The 21,035-nt window shown below is 43.6% G+C and overlaps 1 protein-coding gene across 7 annotated transcripts in view; it reads left to right on the plus strand.

Annotated features, from left to right (window-relative positions):
- The first annotated feature begins 371 nt into the window (after window positions 1-371).
- Window positions 372-21,035, plus strand: part of DIS3L (DIS3 like exosome 3'-5' exoribonuclease) — a 35,569-nt gene continuing 14,905 nt past the window's right edge. The window contains exons 1-7 of one of the 7 annotated variants that reach the window (XM_082619121.1): window positions 372-499; window positions 2,756-2,909; window positions 11,482-11,610; window positions 13,647-13,782; window positions 17,240-17,416; window positions 18,776-18,854; window positions 19,854-20,015. In XM_082619121.1, coding sequence (XP_082475247.1) covers window positions 2,791-2,909; window positions 11,482-11,610; window positions 13,647-13,782; window positions 17,240-17,416; window positions 18,776-18,854; window positions 19,854-20,015 — 802 coding nt within the window. In that variant the 5' untranslated portion in view covers window positions 372-499; window positions 2,756-2,790. The other 6 variants (XM_082619117.1, XM_082619116.1, XM_082619122.1 and 3 more) reach the window with 6 other exon arrangements.

The raw sequence follows: 21,035 nt of genomic DNA on the forward strand, positions 1-21,035 counted from the left end.
CTGGCTTATTTGCTGGCTCTTTTAGCTCTTTCAATAATAGCAAGAGCAACAAACAGAACATACTAATAATTGTCTATATTAATAAAAACACTAATAATTATCCATATTAATAAGGCAGCCTCATTCCCATATGAGCCTGGGGATAGAAACAAAGTACAATAATCCTTCAGAGTTGCACCAAACCTTCGCAAGACTTTAAACTAGCTTCCATGTGCAGATGGTTCCGACTTCCCATGGTTCCACTTACAATTTTTGGACTTTGCCATGGTGTGAAAGTGATACCCACCTGGAATTTTTTCTTTTCCGGTCTAGCGTTACTCTCGCGTGATGCTGAGCAAGGGGGCAAGTCCCAGCTCCCAGACAGCACAGGGTAAACAACCGATACGCTTGCAACCATTCTGTTTTTCACTTTCAGTACAGTGTTCAATAAATTACATGATCTCAACACTGTCATAAAATAGGCTTTGTGTTAGATGATTCTGCCCAACTGTAGACCAATGTAAGTGTTCTGAGCAGGTTTAAGGTAGGCTGGGTTAAGCTGTGATGTTGGGTAGGTTAGCTGTGTTAAATAAATTTTCAACTTAGATGGGTTTATCAGGACGTAACCCCATCGTTAAGCGGAGGAAGACCTGTACTATGGCTGTCTCCCTTAAGTCTTTTGCGTGGTTTCCACCCCTCCCAGGCAATTCCACCCCCAGGCAATTGTAGGGAGGGGAGAAACTGAGGCGAGGTTGGGGGGAGACTGTGGGCCCAGCTGCAGCGCCCACACCGCCGGCCTCCTGCTGCTCTCAAACCCGGGACGCGGGCCGTTACGGCGGTTTCGGTGCGGAGCCCGGAGCGCTCAGGCCGCCGCCAGGAGGTCCCACGGGCCGGGAGCTCCGCGGAAACCAGGCCGAGGGGGCGGGCCCGAAGCCTCGGCCTCGCCTCCGCCCGCGCCGCGCTGCGCCCGCCGCTTCCCAGCCGCTTGCTCCGGGCGGCCTCGCGGGGCCCGGAGCTCTTCCCCGGGAAGCGCCGCCAGCATGCTGCAGAAGCGGGAGAAGGTGCTGCTCCTGAGGACCTTCCAGGGCCGGACGCTGCGGATCGTGCGGGAGCACTACTTGCGGCCCAGCGTGCCCTGCAACAGCCCGCTCTGCCCACAGCCCGCCGTCTGCCGCAACGGTCAGGGCAGGGGGTGGAGGCTGGGGAGGGTGGGCAGACGAGGACCGGCGGGAGCGGGGCGGCCCGGGCGGGATCGCCGGGGGCCGAGACCGGGCGGGCGTCAGGGCGGCGGCGCCGGGGTAGAGCGTCGGCCGTGAGGCGGAAGGGCGCGTCCCAGAGGCGGAGCGCGAGGCCGTGGTGGCGCCGAGTCTGAGGCCCCCAGGCCTCCGCCAGCCTCCAGGCATCACCTCAGGCCCGGCTGCAGGTTGGGCGCGAGGGGCCGGTGGCTTCCGAGCCGCAGAGAGCTGGGCCACGGCTCCGCTGTCGCTCCACACCGACTCCCGACTGCTCTGCCCAGGGAAACGGAAGGGTCGAGAGGCAGCGCCCCCGCAGCGCAGAGGCCGCGGTTTGGGGCTTTCCGAGGGGCCTGGGGGCGCTGGAGCGTCCTGCCCCCAGGCTCGCCGCGGTGAAATCCGGAGGACCCGATCTGTGGGCCCTGCAGTGCGAGCCGGGCGCGCGGAGCTGACGTTCTGCCGCTCCTCGTTGTACATTTCTTTGCTTTGCTCCCTGCCAGCACCTAGGCCTCAGACATTTATCCAGTGGAGAACCCTCTTGACTGTAGGATTTGTGGATCATCTGGGCCCTCATTGTACAGGAAGGTCATGGGGAAATTGGATTTGGGTTGGCTGCCCACTACACCATCCTCCACTTGATTTCTGGGCTGCTGGGGTTGCCGACTTAACGATGGTTGCTGGTTCTCTTCCCTATGGTGGGAGAGGAGCGTGGTGGTCCTTTTCAGCGAATATTTGGGATCCTCAGCTTACGGTTAAGGTGAACATTTCAATTACAGCTTGACTAACCAGCTCCGAGACGCGGGCTAGGTGGAAATGCCACCACCGCCCCTGCTTGCACTGAGCACCTTTTCTAGTCAGTTCAGTCTTTTTGGCCCTTGGAGACCTTTTTTTTTTTTTTTTTTTTTTTTTTTGCGGTATGCGGGCCTCTCACTGTTGTGGCCTCCCCCGCTGCGGAGCACAGGCTCCGGACGCACAGGCCCAGCGGCCATGGCCCACAGGCCCAGCCGCTCCGCGACACGTGTGATCCTCCCGGACCGGGCACGAACCCGTGTCCCCTGCATCAGCAGGCGGACTCTCAACCACTGCGCCACCAGGGAAGCCCCCTTGGGGACTTTTGAACACGTTCACAAGCTTGAGACACAACCGACTTGAAATGGCTGGGCATAAACAAGTGGTTAAAGTGTATTTGGGGAGCCCCACTGGAATGTGAGTGTAGGTCAATGGGTTAACAATATATAGTTAAGTTGTGCTGAAGATTTGCTTCTCTTTGTGTTTTTTTTTTAAAAATCCGTCATCTTTTACATTACTGGCAACACCATAAACCACGTTGAGCTTTTATTATCCCAGCTTCAGAAAAATGAAGGTGCTGAATTTACCTGAACGTTGGGCCTCTACCAAAGTAGATTTGTCTTGTCTTTTAAAAACTACACAGTGTAGTTAAGATTGGAAGTTGTTCTGCACACTGGGGCACCGTGACATTGAAATCATATTAAACTAAGTTTGCAAACGTTGTCTAATCTCTTCTGTTTTGAATTATGCTTCAGATGGGAAACTCTTGTCTAGTGACGTGACTCATTACATGATCCCAGATTGGAAAGTCGTTCAAGATTACCTCGAGATCCTTGAGTTTCCTGAATTGAAGGGAATTATTTTCATGCAAACGGCTTGTCAAGCTGTGCAGCATCAAAGAGGCCGGAGGTATCTGTTTTGCATTATTTATTTATTTATAGTGCGGATTTCCCCCCGCCCTTTAGAAAAGGTTCTTTGTTGGAGAGAAAGGGGAGGAATTCATTATTTTCGTAGGAAAGGACTTTTTGAACTAATTTGGCATTCTCTTTGCCAGTGAGGAATGCAGTAACATTATATTTCTGCTTCAACACCTGGCCAAAAGATCTGACTGCAGATCAATAAACTGCAGTGTCCCCAGGATGTGGGTATTTAAGATTCTTGGCTTTTGGTTTGCATTTTTATAGTAGCAGAGCTATTGCCTATATCATGTTGAAGACTGCATGTTATTTAATCTTCTTATTTATAGATATATTGTTTCAGAAACTTACATTTTTTCTCCTTGGGAAAAAAGAAAGTATTTTAAAATTTGAGGCTCCTTTATTGTGGAGGCAAGTTGTACTTGTGGTGATTTATTCAATGAAACCAGAATTAACTTGTTTTATTTTTAGATTACTAGTATAACCACCAACCATAGGAACTGTATTTGCTAAACAAAGAATTTCTGATTGAAATCAGTCTAAAATGCTTGCCTTGTACCTAAATGAAGAACAGTTGTTCACCTTTTAAACAAATACTCTATGAATGGTTTTGCTTCCTTTACATTGGGAAAAGATTTGTGATTTGAACTTGAAGACTGTATGGAAACAGCATATTAGAATTACATACCCAACCTCTTAACACCACAAGTTAGGCAGAAATTATGTGTTTATTCTTTTTCAAATGTTGTGGGTTCTTCAGACCTCGGTAGTAAAAGATGAAGTGTGTTTATTTGTATATGAAAATGATAAGTTGTTCTTATTATATGCTCAGTTCAAAAAAATATGCATTAACTAGGTTGTGTGCAGGTTTTTCAGATAGAATATTTTTATATGAGCTTGAAGTTGATTTTGTTCAGACACAAAGATATAGATGTTTATACACATCCAGGTTTAAATGCTGCTCCAGGTGTCGTATTTCAATTTCTGCTACTAAAATCAATTTGTTGTTATCATGTGGGTTGCTAACACACTGCTGAGCCTTTTCAACTTCTGTTTTCTAAAATATTTTTAATATTAAGGATTGTTTTCAAAATCAATTCCTGGGACATTCAAAAGCAAAGAATTGGAATTTAAATGTCTTTTTTTCCTGAACATTTCAAAAGTAGTTAACTTGATGAAAAACGATTGGTTTTCCATTGCTTTACCGTGTCTCTGAATGCACTAAACGTGAAGACAAAAGCTGAGGAGTTATGGAACAGGCCCACAGGATAATACTCTGGTTTTGCCATTGGTGAGCACTTTTCGAGCTCCTAGTTCCAGGCCTTCTGGAGTACAAAAAGAAGCCTTGTTCCCTCTCTCAACAAACTTGTTGTCTTGTTGGGATTAAATGCAAGAAACAGGAAGGTAATTATGACATACCTTGGACACATGTAAGATAATTTAATGTGGACTATGCAAAGTGCAGAAGTAAACATGGGGTGTGGGGATTTAAAAAGCCCTCTGAAGGAAATAGGTTTGAGACTGGTCTTAATGCAGGGAAATGAACTTGATTGATGAAGAGGAACAAGAGGCAGGAAAAGGAATCAGCATGTTTGGGACTTCGTGCTTTCTTTACCTGTTAAGCGACCAGCAGGTGTATTCAGGTTGAAACACCTAAAGGACCACAATTACCTAAGCCCTGGAAAGTGTCATATATTAAAAGCTAACTTTAAAGTTGATGATAGCCATTCAGTATGTAAGCTCCAGGAGATTTGCTTGATTAATTTGGCCTTCATAAGTGTTATTCATAAGTCGTTTGAGTTTTTGTATTTAACCAAAGGTGGCCTAGCAGAGGCTCTCTGGTGCTTTGCTTCATTTAATGTTGGAAAACATTTTGTTTTTCAGTTCTTCCTCCAAGATTTTTGAGATGCTGGCAAATAATTCATTCTATTTTATATGCTTTTAGGAATATTATTGGTTAGGAAAGGTTTGTCAGGTGAAAATACCTAGTTTGGTCTAGTGTCTGGTAGAGGGATGCCTTGCTTTCTCCTTTTGACCCCCTCCTGAATGCCTTCTGTATAGCTTGAATCTCAGTTTCTTAGTACATAACATAAGACTGGAATCAAAATATGATAGTTGGAGAGGATCTAAGAGGTCCACGTGATCCCCATCCTACATCAGTGTCACTCAGCATGAGTAATGTAGTCGACTTTGTTTCTAAAAGAAAAAAATTCTTATGGATACCCAGTGTTAATTTGAATTAATTTATTGTATTGTTACTTAAATATGTTTCAACATATATCTAGGCATAAATCCTCATACCTAAGTGCTTAATGCAACCCTAAACCCAAATCAGACCTTCAAACTAAACAAGGCTACAAATGAATATTAATTTAATGTGACCAGTGACATTATTTTACTGACATGAAATCACCAGAGTTGGGTTTAATACTAGAAAGACACAGCCTCTATGGCTACAGGCATAAGCTCTATATTTAATATGATTTTGTAGTTTGATTTCAATAATATCAATGCAGGAAAATGCCTGTCCTCATAAGTATATTATACAAAACAGTATGAAAAATGTCAAGTTTTTGATCAGGATAATCACACGTTCTGCTATCTATCAGTCCTCAAGTGCTTATTTACTGAGGGCTCATGTGATATCCCTGTAAGGCTGACCTGTCCACTGCCTTCAATCATGTGTTCAGGTGTTCATCTGTGTATCTACAAATATTTATTGAGAGGCTCTATGTTCCAGAAACTGTGCTAGCACGGAGTATACAGTGGTGAGCAAAAGCAGACACGCTCTTGAGGGGGAGACAGGCAGTAATCGATAACAAGAGAAACAGATGGAGAAGTGAGCTGTGACAGGCGCGCTGAGGGAGGGGTGCTGGGCTCAGGAGAGCCCAGACTAGGCAGGGAGGAAAGGCTTTCCTGAGTGAGATGCATGTGCTGAGCTCTAAGGAATGAGTGTGAGGAAACCAGGCAAAGAAAAGAGAAAAGCTTTCCAGGCGAGAAAACTGCTGTGCAAGGCCATGGGGAGAGAGAACGTGGAGAATGAGGGAGGAGAGAGCCCTGGATTGGACTAAGGTAGGCCCCCATGGGCCTCAGGGATGTGGTGAAGCGTTTTAAGTAGGGGGGGATAACATGATCAGATTCCTGTTTTTAAAGGATTACTAGGCTAGTGAAGAAGAGGCTTGGAGAAAAGAAGAGGAGGCACTTGCTTTAGTTCACGTGAGAGATGTTGGTAGCTTAGAGATGGAGAGAGAAATAGACATTTCTAAAAGCTGTTTAGTAGGTAAGATCCATAGAACTTCCTAAGTATATAACAAAGCGAGTTGAAAATATGTCCACACAAAAACTTGTGCGTGAATGTTTGTTCATAACAACTCTATTCATTATAGCCAAAAATGGAAACAACCCAAATGTCCATCAACCGATAATGGTTACACAAAATGTGGTTTAACCGTACAATGAAATATTATTCAGCCATAACAAGGAATGAAGTACTGATACATGCTACAACATGGATGAACCTTGAAATTATTATGCTAAGTGAAAGAATCCAGCCCCCACCACACACACACAAAAATCATACATTGTATGATTCTGTGTATATGAAATGCCCAGAATAGGTAAATCCAAGAGACAGAAAGTAGGTTAGTGGTTGCCAGGGGCTAAGGGTCAGAGGGAATGAGGAGTGACTGCTTAATGGGTATAAGTTTCTTTTGGGGGCTGACAAAAGTGGAGTTAGATAGTGGTGATGGTTGCATAATGCTGTGACTACACTAAAAACCATTGACTTCTACATCTTAAAAGGGTGAATTTTATGGTACGTGAATCATATCTCAATAAAGCTGGGTTTTTTTTTTAATGTTTATTTATTTATTTATATTGGCTGCTCGGGGTCTTAGTTGTGACATGCATGTGGGATCTAGTTCCCTGACCAGGGATCAAACCCAGGCCCCCTGCACTGGGAGTGCAGAGTCTTAACCACTGGACCACCAGGGAATTGCCACTGTTTTTTTTTTTTTTTTTTTTTTTTTTAATCTATAGGACTTAGTAATGGATTTAGATAAGTGAGATAAGGGAGAAGGTGGTGTCAAGGATGACACTAAGGTTTCTGGCTTATGTAACTGGATAAAGAGGGGGAACACTGGAGAAGGTCGGGGGTGGGAGGTCGTGAGTTTGAGGTGTCTTGAGGCTTCCAAGAGGGCAGGCACTGATACCAACTGGCATTGCAGCCTGAAGCCTGGTCCAAAATATACTCCATTAAAAATGTTTTAAGAATATCACCTAATATAAATGGAAATAGAAACTTCTGAAATTCTTGGAGAAAACTCAAGGACCTTTGAATTTAAGTCTAGGAGACCCTACCTGGGTTATGCAAAAACTGAAGAAATGCAACATTGAGTACAGGACTCACTTCCTTGTACCTCTCGCCACTGGTTGTGGGACACCCACTTCTAATCCCCAGAGAGTGTAGTCAGCAGGGGGAAGGGATGTTGCATCTGAAGGTAAGATCACCATTGAATAAAAATAGTAAAAAAAAAAAAAAAAAATCAATCTAGACAAGGTAAGTTTTGCTGTCCCCCTAAGAAATTGTCTGAAATGTTTAGATAATGGAGATTTCGAAAACACTTTAGCCAGACCAGGGAAACTAGGGTTTTTCTGTAAGCCTGGAATTTTTAAAACTTCAGATAATTTTATTGTACTTGACTATCTGGAACTGTTGTCCTGTCATTCAGGCCAGACTTGTTCAAGGCACCATGATGTTCTTTGCTGGCTCCATGCAGAATACTCATATATCTAATTCCATCATATGCACCACCAACCCTAACTAGCAAATATACGACTGTGTTGTATGGATGCACTATTAAATTATAACCGTAAGCCCACATGCCTACAAGAAAACCCGACTGTCACACTCAGAGTGATTCACTGTTTGTTTCCTGCTTTCACCATTAATATTCTTATGCCATTTGTTCATTTGTTTTATCTGGCTGATAGGTAGCTGACAAATGGAAGCACACACTAAAAGTCTAAGGAAAATATATGAGAGTGAAACTTAAAATTGAGAAAATTCTTTTTGTTAAGTGATATATTTTTCTAAACATTGGCAAGGATTGTCATTACTTTCATTTGGTGGTAAAGCCCCTGGGTCTGGCTTGTGGAGCATCAGTATTTGGAGAGGACAGGATTCGAGAAGCCCCAGGTTTAAAGTACAGGTGTGCTGACCAATGCAGTGATGTATGTGAAGCCTAGCAAAAGAGTAACTGGGCTCTGAAAATGTCAGTTTGTCCCAGGACATTTTAATCTCATATTTGGATCACTGTTGTCACAAAGGGTTGTGAGTTCATGGATTCATTTGGAAAACAGTTATTGAGCGACTGCCGTGGGTTAAGTACTAGAGATACAAGGAGGAAGCCTACTGTCTGCTTTCTTGAGCTTTCTGTCCCCTCTCTCTCCTCCTTTGGGCCCTTTGTCTACCTAACTCTTACCCATCCTTCAGGTCTGTTGCCTCCTCCTGGGTGCCTTCCTTATCCCTCCCATGTTCCTGTCACACCTTGTACTTTTCCTTTCATGGCACTCATCCCACTGAAATGGGTGGTTCTATTTTTTTGTTTGTTTTATTTTGTTACGATGATTAGTGTAGCTATTTTTCTAATTGTGGTAAAAATATATAACATAAAATGTGCCATTTTAACCATATCTAAGTGTACAATTTGATGGCATTGAGTACATTACACTGTTGTGCAACCCATCTCCAGAACTTTTTTCATCTTCCCAAACTGAAACTCTACACCCCTTAAATACTCATTCCCCATTTCCCCCTCCCCCAGACCCCTGGCAACCACTGTCCCACTTTCTATCTCCAGGTATTTAGCTACTCAAAGAAACTCCTATGAGTGGACTCATACAATACTTGTCCTTCTGCGACTGACTGGCTTATTTCACTCAGCATAATGTCTTCAATGTTCATCCGTGTTGAGGATATGTCAGAACCTCCCTTTTAAGGCTGAATAATATTCCACGGTATGTATATACCACATTTTGTTTATCCATCCATCCCCCGATGGACACTTGGACTGCTTCCACCTTTTAGCTAATATGAATAATGTTGCTGTGAACATGGGTGTACAAATATCTCTTTGAGACCCTCTTTTCAGTTCTTTGGGGTCTCTAACCAGAAATGGATTGCTGGATCATATGGTAGTTCTAGTTTTGACTTTTTTTTGAGGGATGGATGGTTGTGTTGCATTCACCATGAGCAGGACCACGCAGACCAAGGGCAGCATCGGGAATGTCTGGGTGTGTCCCCTGAGGGCACTCAGTGGAGCACAGAGGAGGAAGTTTGTAAACAAACACCTGCACTGGGTTCAGGTGCTTTATTAGGGGTGTGGATAAAGGGAGCAAAAACTGGAAAGGATCCGGAAAAACAGGCAATATTTTTTCAGTGTTTTCTCTGAAATAATAAATTTCAGATGTTTATAAAGCTTCTTCTAGAATCTTTTATTGCTTAACCAAAAAAGTGCTCATTTAAAAAAATTCATGCATGACAGAAATGCGTAAAGCAGAAAGTGAAAGTCCTTGCCTTACCCTCCTGCAGGGACGACCCTGTTAGCACGGTGATGGAGACTCTTGTATGCATATTCTAAGAGGTTTTGAAAAATGATTTTAAGTGTATCTTTGTGAAAGTGGGAAAATTACAAATTTAATGTGTTCTAGGCATTTCTGCGTGTGGGGAGGCAGCTTTTATTTACACAAGTGGAATTCTGTTAAGGAAAGCTGCCATTCACAGAAATGAAACTGAATCCCTTTGTTTATTAGGACATTTTGTAAGTTGTAGTTACTTGATGATTCTTTTTAAGGTGTCTCAAAATTAGAATTACTAAGAAAGTAAAATCAGTGTTTCTTGTTTTCTGATGAAGTGTTGAGATGACACAGATACTGGTAGTTAACATTTATTTAGAGAGGATAAGTTAGAGAGTTCTGCCTTTGCTTTCATGAAAAGACTCATTTTTAAAAATCTGTGGCGGCAGCCTGGAGGTGGGAATGGAAGGGCACAAATATTATTATGTTAAATGCCAATTATCTACCTTGGATAATTTATATGTTAATTTAACATCTGGTTTAATATCAATCCATTTTTAAATAAACAATTGACTTCCTTTAAGATAATTGTGAATATTATGTATTTCACATTATCTAGACAATTGAAAAGCACCTTCTTAGGAACTGACCCCTATGAGACTTAATATTTTATTTTTTTTGGCTAAGATTATTGGAAAGATCTCCTGATGGGTTCTGAAAAACCTAGGGGCAGGACAGGAATAAAGATGCAGACAGAGAATGGACTTGAGGACACGGGGACGGGGAAGGGTAAGCTGGGACGAAGTGAGAGAGTGGCATGGACATATATACACTACCAAATGTAAAATAGATAGCTAGTGGGAAGCAGCCACATGGCACAGGGAGATCAGCTCAGTGCTTTGTGACCACCTTGAAGGGTGGGATAGGGAGGGTGGCAGGGAGACGCAAGAGGGAGGAGATGTGGGGATATATGTATATGTATAGCTGATTCACTTTGTTATAAAGCAGAAACTAACACACCATTGAAAAGCAATTATACTCCATTAAAGATGTTAGGGCCTCCCTCCCTGGTGGCGCAGTGGTTGAGAGTCCGCCTGCCGGTGCAGGGGATGCGGGTTCGTGCCCCGGTCTGGGGGGATCCCATGTGCCGCGGAGCGGCTGGGCCCGTGAGCCGTGGCCGCTGGGCCTGCGCGTCCGGAGCCTGTGCTCCGCGGCGGGAGAGGCCACAGCAGTGAGAGGCCCGCATACAGCAAAAAGAAAAAAAAAAAAAAAAAAAAATGTTAAAAAAAAATTTGAACATCTCTCTTCCATTGTACAAGGGATTAGAAAAATTGTTTAGAAAAATTGTATGTCCTAGTTTGATAGAGCTACCTGTTCACACTGTGTGTTAAATATAATTATTTTAAAACATAAAAAAAAAATATCCTGATGGGGAAAAACCTTAAAACTTTCTGTTAGTTGTCTGATAGATGAAGCTAGCCTTCATTCATGTAAACGATGTGGCTGCATCAATAAAGTTCACAGATAAATTCCCAAACTTACCCTACATGTTCTTTTCTAGGGCTGCCAGCAAAAAGTAAAACATATTAATGTCTAACACCATTTACAGAACAAAGTGAGTTACAAAAATAAAGCACTAAACTCTGCTTGCCTCATTGTCCTTTGTGAGCCTTTGACGAAGGGGCTGTGTGGGGCAGGGTTGTATAATTACATAATAAATAGCCAGAAAGGGAGAGGGGAGTACAGGAGTTTAACTGATCCACAAACTAACTAATGAGGCCCTGCTCCAGCACATTCTAGCAGGCAAAATGGAGAAACAGCAGCCCAAGAACGCAGCACACATTAAGGCCAATGTAAGTAAGTGTTTCTCAGGTTTTAAACAATCAATCTTTCGCTCTAAAATACCTCATCTTTTCTGAACCTTAGCAAGAGGTGGCAGGAGATGAGTACCTGCTAGATTAGATTTACTTTTCTCCTCTGTGTCACAGACAGTATAACAAATTGCGAAATTTTCTGAAGGACGCGCGTCATGATTGTGTTCTCTTCGCTAATGAATTCCAGCAGTCCTGCTATCTCCCTCGGGAAAGAGGGGAGTCCATGGAGAAGTGGCAGAGCAGGTATGGCCCTGAATAGCTGGGTTTTCACACGATCATCTTTAATTTCTTTATCATTGGTTATTTGGGAGTTGATCTAAATAGTATGGCGGAACAAACCAACAATTTTTCTGGAACGGTGATTAACACTGAAATGCTTAATGTGTCAATATTCTAGATATGTCATTTGAATACATATATTTTAGAAATTGTAATTAAGGAGCTATAGGTGCCCAGAGTAAGTTTGCCCCAGACCTCTAAAGGCTAGTAGGATCATTCATTCCAGTGATCCAAAAGTCATACATAGCTTTAATGCTGTGTGAGTGCACGCGTGCATGCGTGTGTGTGTGTGTGTGTGTGTGAGAGAGAGAGAGAGAGAGAGAGAGCGGCAGGGACACGTCCTACTTTTAAGCTAAAATCATCTCACTTTTTCTGGTATAGGTTGCTTTAATATCCCAACCAGTCTTATTAAACTGAAACTGGTAGGTTAATTCTTGTAAAGCTGTTTTAGGAAGTGTGGTGTCCTAATTGAGATCCACCTAAAAGCAGAACCTGAAGCAAGGATTTTGGAGGTGAGTTGTTTATGTGAGAAGCAATTCCCAGAAGCAGGAGTGGGGAGAGTGACACAGAGAAGGAGGGGAAGCAGTGAAGGATGTATTACTGCTGAGGGAAACTGAGGCTCAGTCCTCTGGGAACCTCTAAGAAGCCATGCAGAGTGTGCCTCAGAAGTCACCTCCAAGGGTGGAGGCGAGGGCATTTAGTTAGTTACCCCTTTAGCTGAGGGCCATTCCCCAGGGGTGTTAACTCCAGTCAGTGGGCCATTGATGAGGGATGGAACTGCCACCCAGCTGCAGCTAAAGTCAGAGGTGGGCTTAGGGTACAGGTGCGAGGCACCCATAGCCTCTGCTTCAGTCTTCTGTAGAAGGCAGAAGAGACCTTAAGCTTTAAAATAGCTTATCCATACAAAACATTTACGTCATCTTCTTCCTTATAATTCTTTATCTGTATAGCCATTAAATATTTAAATTCTCTAAAGCAAAATAAGCACTGATGTATACTGAGTCCTTAATAGAACCCAAGTTCCCACCAGCAAGGGAAAGCAAATCTTTCCCTAGATTGGGTCATATGTGAGTACTCACACTTACTAACTACACAGCCTCGCACAGAGTCAGTACTCGGTGAATTTTTTTTTAAATTCTAGAACTAAAGGAACCTTACATAGCATCTTAATTTGCAGAAAGGGAAACATATGCCTACAGAAATTGACTCTCTGAGTTGATCCACTTCATTGGACACATGATCCTTTTTGAATACATGTCCCCAGACCTAGACTCCATTTTCCAATTCAGATTCTTTTCAGGAAGATTTTCAGACATTTCATATTGGTGGTGCCATATTGGATTTTGTCTTTATTGGATTATGATCTTCAGCTACTTGCATCCTAGTTTTTCTCTTAGCCAAAGACTTGTTTCTTCATCTTTTAAGCCTCTCACAATTTAGCTTATCATCCCTGCGGTGCTGTGTGGCTCGTCCCTCCAATTAAAATGTGTTAAAAGGTGGCAGAGCCTCACGGTTGCTAGGCCATATTAAGAAATGAAAACGGGGCGCAGTGGTTGAGAGTCCGCCTGCCGATTCAGGGAACACGGGTTCGTGCCCTGGTCTGGGAAGATCCCACATGCCGCAGAGCGGCTGGGCCCGTGAGCCATGGCCGCTGACCCTGCGCGTCCGGGGCCTGTGCTCCGCAACAGGAGAGGCCACAACAGTGAGAGGCCCGCGTACCGCAAAAAAAAAAAAAAAAGAAATGAAAGCGGTTTCTGTGGTGGTTGGATGTCTTAGAGAAGAAGAGATGTCAAGCACTTTCTGATTCATCTTTGTATCCCCCAGTGTACCCCACCCAGGGCATGTTTCTAATGGGTGCTCAGGAAGTATTTGTTGAATGAATGAATGAATGATTGTCTATATAAACCAAAGGATAAAAGATTAAAAGCCAGGTGTGAAGTTCTGAACAAGAGCTTGGGTTTGTCTGCCTCAGGAGGGCTCACATGCCTCTTGCTTTCTAGGAGCATCTACAATGCAGCCACTTGGTACTATCACCACTGCCAAGACAGGATGCCAATCATTATGGTGACAGAAGATGAAGAGGCAATTCAGCAGTATGGAAGTGAAACGGAAGGAGTGTTTGTGATTTCCTTCAAGGTATTTCCAGCTGGTGTGTCTATATAAGTATGTGTGTGTGTGTGAGTGTGTGTGTCTGCGTGTGTTCATTTCCAAAGTAGTGCCCATGAGGCTCTAGATGGCTTTGGCAGTACAGAAAAGGGAAAATAAAGAATGAAGGAAGACTTTAAGAAGTTCCATGTCTTCATCACTCTCCAACTAATTAATCTTGAGTTTGCCAAATTTGGGCAAACTCCCTGTGACTGTAAGGCCTCCAGTATCCAAGACTGCAGCCCAATAAACTCTGGTTCATAGTAAACTCATGTTTATAGTTATAATAATAATACTAGTAGTAATGATGATGATGATAGGTTGAATCTGATAAAACTGCCAATATTCTGTTGTTTTTGACTTAAAAAACAGCTGTTCTACATGGTTCCATCTAAGAATAATACCCAGCGTTGATCTATGCCAGGCACTGTTCTGAGTGTATTATTTCATTTAATTCTTGCAACAACCCTATGAGGCAGGGGTTATAATCCCCATTTTATTGGTGAGGAAGCTAAGGCACAGAAAAGCTAAGCAACTTGCCCAGAGTCACGGGGAGAAAGTGCTGGAAGTGGATTAGAGCCCAGGCAGTCTGACTCCAGCGCTCTGAACCACCATGCTGCCTCCCAGACTGTCTTTCTGAATATGCACAAGACATAGGTTTTGTTTTTTAACATCTTTATTGGAGTATAATTGCTCTACAATGGTGTGTTAGTTTCTGCTTTATAACAAAGTGAATCAGCTATACGTATACGTATATCCCCATATCTCCTCCCTCTTGGGTCTCCCTCCCACCCTCCCTATCCCACCTCTCTAGGGAGTCACAAAGCACTGAGCTGATCTCCCTGTGCTATGCGGCTGCTTCCCACTAGCTGTCTGTTTTACATTTGGTAGTGTATATATGTCCATGCCACTCTCTCACTTCGTCCCAGCTTACCCTTCCCCGTCCCCATGTCCTCAAGTCCATTCTCTATGTCTGCATCTTTATTCCTGTCCTGCCCCTAGGTTCTTAAGAACCATTTTTTTTTTAGATTCCATATATATGTGTTAGCATACGGTATTTGTGTTTCTCTTTCTGACTTCACTCTGTATGACATACTCTAGGTCCATCCACCTCACTACAAATAACTCAATTTCATTCCTTTTTATGGCTGAGTAATATTCCATTGTATATATGTGCCACATCTTCTTTATCCATTCATCTGTTGATGGACACTTAGGTTGCTTCCATGACCTGGCTATTGTAAATAGTGCTGCAGTGAACATTGGGGTGCATGTGTCTTTTTGAATTATGGTTTTCTCAGGGTATATGCCCAGTAGTGGGATTGCTGGATTGTATGGTTGTTCTATTTTTAGTTTTTTAAGGAACCTCCACACTGTCCTCCATAGTGGCTGTATCAATTTACATTCCCACCAGCAGTGCAAGAGGGTTCCCTTTTGTCCACACCCTCTCCCAAAACATAGTTTTAAAGGCCAGTCTTATTTGTCCACTGTTCCTCACTCTTCTCTACTGGTGACCATGGGTGGGGGTCAGTACGGGTAAAGGAAGGGGTGATATGTGATACTACTTATGTGAAAGCTGTTGGACCACCTTGGTGTACATGTAACAGATAGAGGCAGCATTATCAGTGACAGTTTTTTGAGCTGTCTTAAGGACACAGTTCTCCTATTTCTTAGGTACCTTTTCAGAGAGTAGGATGCCTGTTAATCTCTAAATAGATTACTGATCTCAAAACAAAAAAACAAAAAATAGATTACTGGTCTCTTCTGCCTGCCCAGTTGGTCAGTCAGTTTCCAATGGTTGATATTGTTTTTTGATTCAGAAACTAGACTAAGGCCCTCCATTACCCCTGTCAGTTTATAGAAAGTCTAGTTGTATTTTGAATTGTAGATCCTGTGAGGGTTCCCATGTGCATGTATTGCTAAAGATTTGCCAATAGAATTTTCTTGCCCTGCTATAAAAAAGTGTTCTGGCATGCCAGAGAATTCCAGGGGCGCTGGATATTAATGGCAGTGTCACTTATTTTTTCTGTTGCAATACATCATGTCTTGTTCCTGCAGAGGACAGTTGACGAAAATTATATTTTTCTACTTTTTATGAAAATTACTTTTCTCTGTAGTCTGGCAGCATCGTACAGTTTGATTTTGTATAGCATTTCCTAAGCAAATTGTGTGACCGAGAGCTTCACAGAGGTGTATGATAGCAGAAAAAAAGAGATGCTATGAAGTTCAGATGAGCAGGAAGCCCAGAATTTTCTGTGGAGACTTGAAGGTAGATGGGGAAGAGTGAGGACAATAAATCCGTCTTGAAGAGTTGGTTCGTAGGGGCAAAAATGTGGTGTTGATGAGTGATTAGTGACCATAGCATTGCAGTGATGTTAGCACAGACAGAACTTCTGGAAGGACTAGAGGAAGAAAGGAAGCAGTTTGAACAAGACCCTGAGATTAGTGGGAGAAGTGCTGGAGTTGACAATAAGGATAATTGACTTCATTTTAGTTTGAGAAAAGAGAATGGGCCAGCCTCTACTTTAGGCTTAAAGTTGAGTTAAAATCATACATAAGTTTGATTTTATTTAGTGAGAGTTCACCATGCGAGGGCATGTATTCTGGACACAGGAAGTAGATGGAGCACAGTCAGCCTCACCACACCAGCCCCCTGTGGGTGGTCGCCTTGGTGTCTTGTCTAGGGCCTCTCTGAAAGTTACACCAAGAAGTGCAATAATATTCAATAATGTTCTATTTGGAGGGGACCATGACACTTGTTTCAGAATTATGTTTCATACTGGGTTGTCACATTGACAGAGCATCAAGTGTCCGCACATGAAAAGTGTGACTACATCTGTATAATCACAAAAGAAGACACAGTCCTTGGGGAGTTTATGAGGCTGGAAAGCCTAACACCAAAGAACAGAAACATCTTTCCCCTTCTCTGCTCATCCAAGATTGCCAGGGGGTTTGGGGAGGGGAGACACTTCCTTATTACACTTTACTCCTTGCCACTTTTTGCCTGCTTATTTAGGTTTCTTATAAATTTCAGCTATTTCAGGGTGAAAAAAAAAAAGAGACAGTGCACACGTTGGAGCTTTTCCTCTCCATTCACCGTGGGCCGTTATCTGCAGCAGTGAGATACGTGTAAAGATAGGCATCCCGGCCGTGTGCACGTACATGCATGTGTGTGGAGAGAGAGGGAGATTTGAAAGTGCAGAGTAATCAGGGAGGTAGAAGCGTTCCACAGTAGGAATGGCCTCCCTGGGTTCCTTTGGCAAGGCTGCAGGGATTAGTGAGCTGGTAGAAATGAACTGGTAGCATGAGCCTTGGGAGGGTAATGGTCATGTAACACTTCTTCAAAACTGCATGCCAGCAGTTCCTGTTCAGGATTTTTTGTAATGCTGCTATAACAAAGAATCATTATCTTCTGACCATGTTTCTCTTGTGCCTTTACTAAATGCAGAATTACCTGGACAATTTTTGGCCTGATTTAAAGGCCGCCCACGAGCTTTGTGAGTCTATCCTTCAGTCTCGACGAGAAAGAGAGAATGGGAGTCAGGAGAGCCACGGGAAGGAGTACCCAGAACATCTACCCCTGGAAGTGTTAGAAGCCGGCATTAAGTCTGGGCGCTACATCCAGGTGAGGGTGGTAATGGGGAATCGGCGCCAGGATCAGCCAGTGTGTTTCCTTCTCTTTACTTGCCTCCTGTCACAGGCCTCTGATTTCAAAGGCTATCAATGAGACGGGCCTGAGTAGGCCAGGGCTGTCAATGTTCAAGGTGATGTGGGAGTCTCCTCTGTAGACAGTGCCCTCCGGTTTGGACCTACTCTCTACTGTTCTTTTTTTTTTTTTAATTAATTTTATTTTTGGCTCTGTTGGGTCTTTGTTGCTGTGTGTGGGCTATCTCTAGTTGTGGTGAGCGGGGGCTACTCTTCATTGCCGTGCGCGGACTTCTCACTGCAGTGGCTTCTCTTGTTGCAGAGCACAGGCTCTAGGCACACGGGCTTCAGTAGTTGTGGCACGTGGGCTCAGTAGTTGTGGCTCATGGGCTCTAGAGCGTAAGCTCAGTAGCTGCGGCACACAGGCTTAGTTGCTCCGCGGCATGTGGAATCTTACTGGACCAGGGCTCGAACCCGTGTCCCCTGCATTGACAGGCGGATTCTTAACCACTGCGCCACCAGGGAAGTCCCTCTAGTGTTCTTAATTAGGTTACATACCAAGCATTACACAAGTAGGTTTAAATGCCTCCTGTCACTGGGAAAGAATATATTTTTGAATCAAGGTCTGGAGGTTTGGCAGAATTTTAAAGTTGTTGAAATTTTGCTTCTTCATGCCTTTGCCATTTTCCTGCCTCTTTCAAGGTCCCCTTTGTGATCCCTCAAAACCCAGGACCCAGGTGCTGTCAGGGTCTTGAGAAGGAATCAAATAAAATTGCTATTCAGATTTCAACAGCTTTATATGCACTCGTGTGTGTGTGTGTGTGTCTCTGTGTGCACATACAGTTTTATCACATGCATAGATTTGTGTATTCACCACCACAATCAAGATACAGAACTGTTCTACCACGAATTTTACATTTTCTAACCAGCAACTCAGAGGATTTTTATGCAGGCTGAAGGTTGAGCCTACCACTATAAACTCCTTCCCTAAAATGTGGGTGTTTTAATGAGTATATCTATGGAGAGGCTAATGCTTCCAATTGGTAATGAAGTTTACAGCATTCCCGGGAGGACATTTTGAGGAAGAAGATTTTTTAAAGACCGCTCATCACTTAGGTAAGATAAATCCTGGCACTTGCTAAGAGCATGTCAAAATGATGGTACATTCTCTGGAGAAAATAAACTTTGGTGATGAATTATTATTACTCCTAAAGAAAGAGATCACAAACCTTATAAGAATATAATGGGGATATTTTCATAAAAATGTTTAACTGTACCTTTTGGAGGGTAAAGCAAGCAGAAAAGAAATTTTTCACGTTGACTTTTATTTTGATTTTAGGGAACTCTGAACGTCAACAAACACAGAGCACAAATAGAAGCTTTTGTTCGACTTCAAGGAGCCAGCAGTAAAGACTCAGGTTCAGTGTAAACCTTACACAACTTTCTGTACCACGTTTTTATTCTGATATTACACATTGAAGAAAGCAAAGTTGAAATTGTCACATCATGTGTGCCATGTCAGATATCCCTACCTACACTGGCTGTGTGGGATGGGTTGGTTTTTTTTCCTCCCTAGCTTTTTGTCTATAATTTCTGATTCTATGGTAATAACTCTAAAAAATGGTAAGAGCTAATATTTTATTGAGCGCTTATTATACATCAGATACTGTTGTAAGCACTTAAAGTAGGTATTATTATTGTTTACCACCTTTTACACGTGAAGAAACTAAAATACAGAGGAGCAAAGTGACTTTCCCAGGATTACTCACCTGATACGCAGCAGGGCTAAACCTGAGGCTGAGGCAGATAGGCTGTGATTTTAAGATTTTGCCCTATACTGCCTCACTGAGCTGTATCGCCTCATTGGAATTGTTTAAAAAGTAACGTCAATGAAAAAAAAAGTGTAAATAAGTTTTATCATAATAGAGTGTATTGTTAGTTCTGCAATGACAGGGTGAAAGTAACCCTGATAGATAGTCAAGGGCACCTGGCGAGGTTGAGGAGAATGAGAAGCAGTGGCTTACTCCGGGCTTCTGCTCATCAGACTTCTCCCTGTCAGTTCTGCAGTGTCCATAGTTCAGCAGCCTGCTGACTGCTCCCTGGCCACATGGCCCCTGAAGTTATGGGAGAGAGTCCCAGTGTGGGCTTACATTGTCTCATGCAGGGAACCTACCTTAGAACATGATTGAGAGTGGCCTTATGAAAGCACATTATACAGCATGGCGTAGCAGCAGTGTTTCTTCCTTCCTAACCTGTGGAACAAAAGTTTGACTTCGGTTTAACTTCACCTTTGAAAGGAGGGAGCTTTTATTTGCAGGAATGCTGATTAGATCTCGAACGTATTCTGTTTGAAATGCCTCACTGGTGTGGCCTCCCCCTTGACGTTATGGGGTTTCTCTGTGCTATCCCCAAAACAGGTCTAGTCAGTGACATCCTAATCCACGGGACAAAGACTCGAAACCGCTCTATTCACGGGGATGTGGTAGTTGTCGAACTGCTCCCTAAAAATGAATGGAAAGGAAGAACTACCGCCCTGGGTGAGAATGACGGCGAGTCCCCGAGTGAGCCCATGCCCACAGGTGAGCCAGCTGTAAAGCTGCCTGGTCGTCCATGTGGAATGTTTATTTTTCCTCTCCTTAGTCCAGAAATACTGCAATTATTAATATATGATATCGTCTCTTTTCCTACATTGTCAGTTTCCCCTCTCTGCAGGTTTATTTTATTCTCATCAGTACCCTAATATGCTATATAGTATGTCTCATCTTAAAACAAAAACCCTCGGGCTTCCCTGGTGGCGCAGTGGTTGGGAGTCCGCCTGCCGATGCAGGGGACGCGGGTTCGTGCCCTGGTCTGGGAAGATCCCACGTGCCGTGGAGCGGCCAGGCCCGTGAGCCATGGCCGCTGAGCCTGCGCGTCCGGAGCCTGTGCTCCGCTGCGGGAGAGGCCACAACAGTGAGAGGCCCGCGTACCACAAAAATTAATAAACAAACAAACAAACAAACAAACCCTCTTGGGGGGCTTCCCTGGTGGCACAGTGGTTAAGAATCCGCCTGCCAATGCAGGGGACACGGGTTTGAGCCCTGGTCCAGGAAGATACCACATGCCATGGAGCATCTAAGCCCGTGCGCCACAACTACTGAGCCTGCACTCTAGAGCCTGCAAGCCACAACTACCGAGCCCGAGTGCCACAACTACTGAAGCCCACGCACCTAGAGCCCATGCTCTGCAACAAGAGAAACCACCGCAGTGAGAAGCCTGCGCACCGCAATGAAGAGTAGCCCCCGCTGGCTGCAACTAGAGAAAGCCCGCGTGCAGCGACGAATGCAGCCAAAAATAAATAAATAAATTTATTTATTTTAAAAATAAATAAATGTCACACCAGGCCCCACAAAAGAAAGGGCACACTGACAATGTTAATTTAAAAAATTATCTATCTTAAAAAATGATCCATTTAATAATAAAATAGAAGGAAGGCAAATGTTTAAGCACCTCTCAACTTGTGTGGATGTGCTTAAAAAAATGGGATGTTGCATTTCTTCCTCACTGCTGAACTGGTCAGAGTCCAGATAGGTGACATCTTACCAGTTAAGTCTTTATTT

Source organism: Mesoplodon mirus (assembly GCF_964341445.2).
Source record: "Mesoplodon mirus genome assembly, chromosome: 4".
In the NCBI taxonomy this organism is placed as follows: domain Eukaryota; kingdom Metazoa; phylum Chordata; class Mammalia; order Artiodactyla; family Ziphiidae; genus Mesoplodon; species Mesoplodon mirus.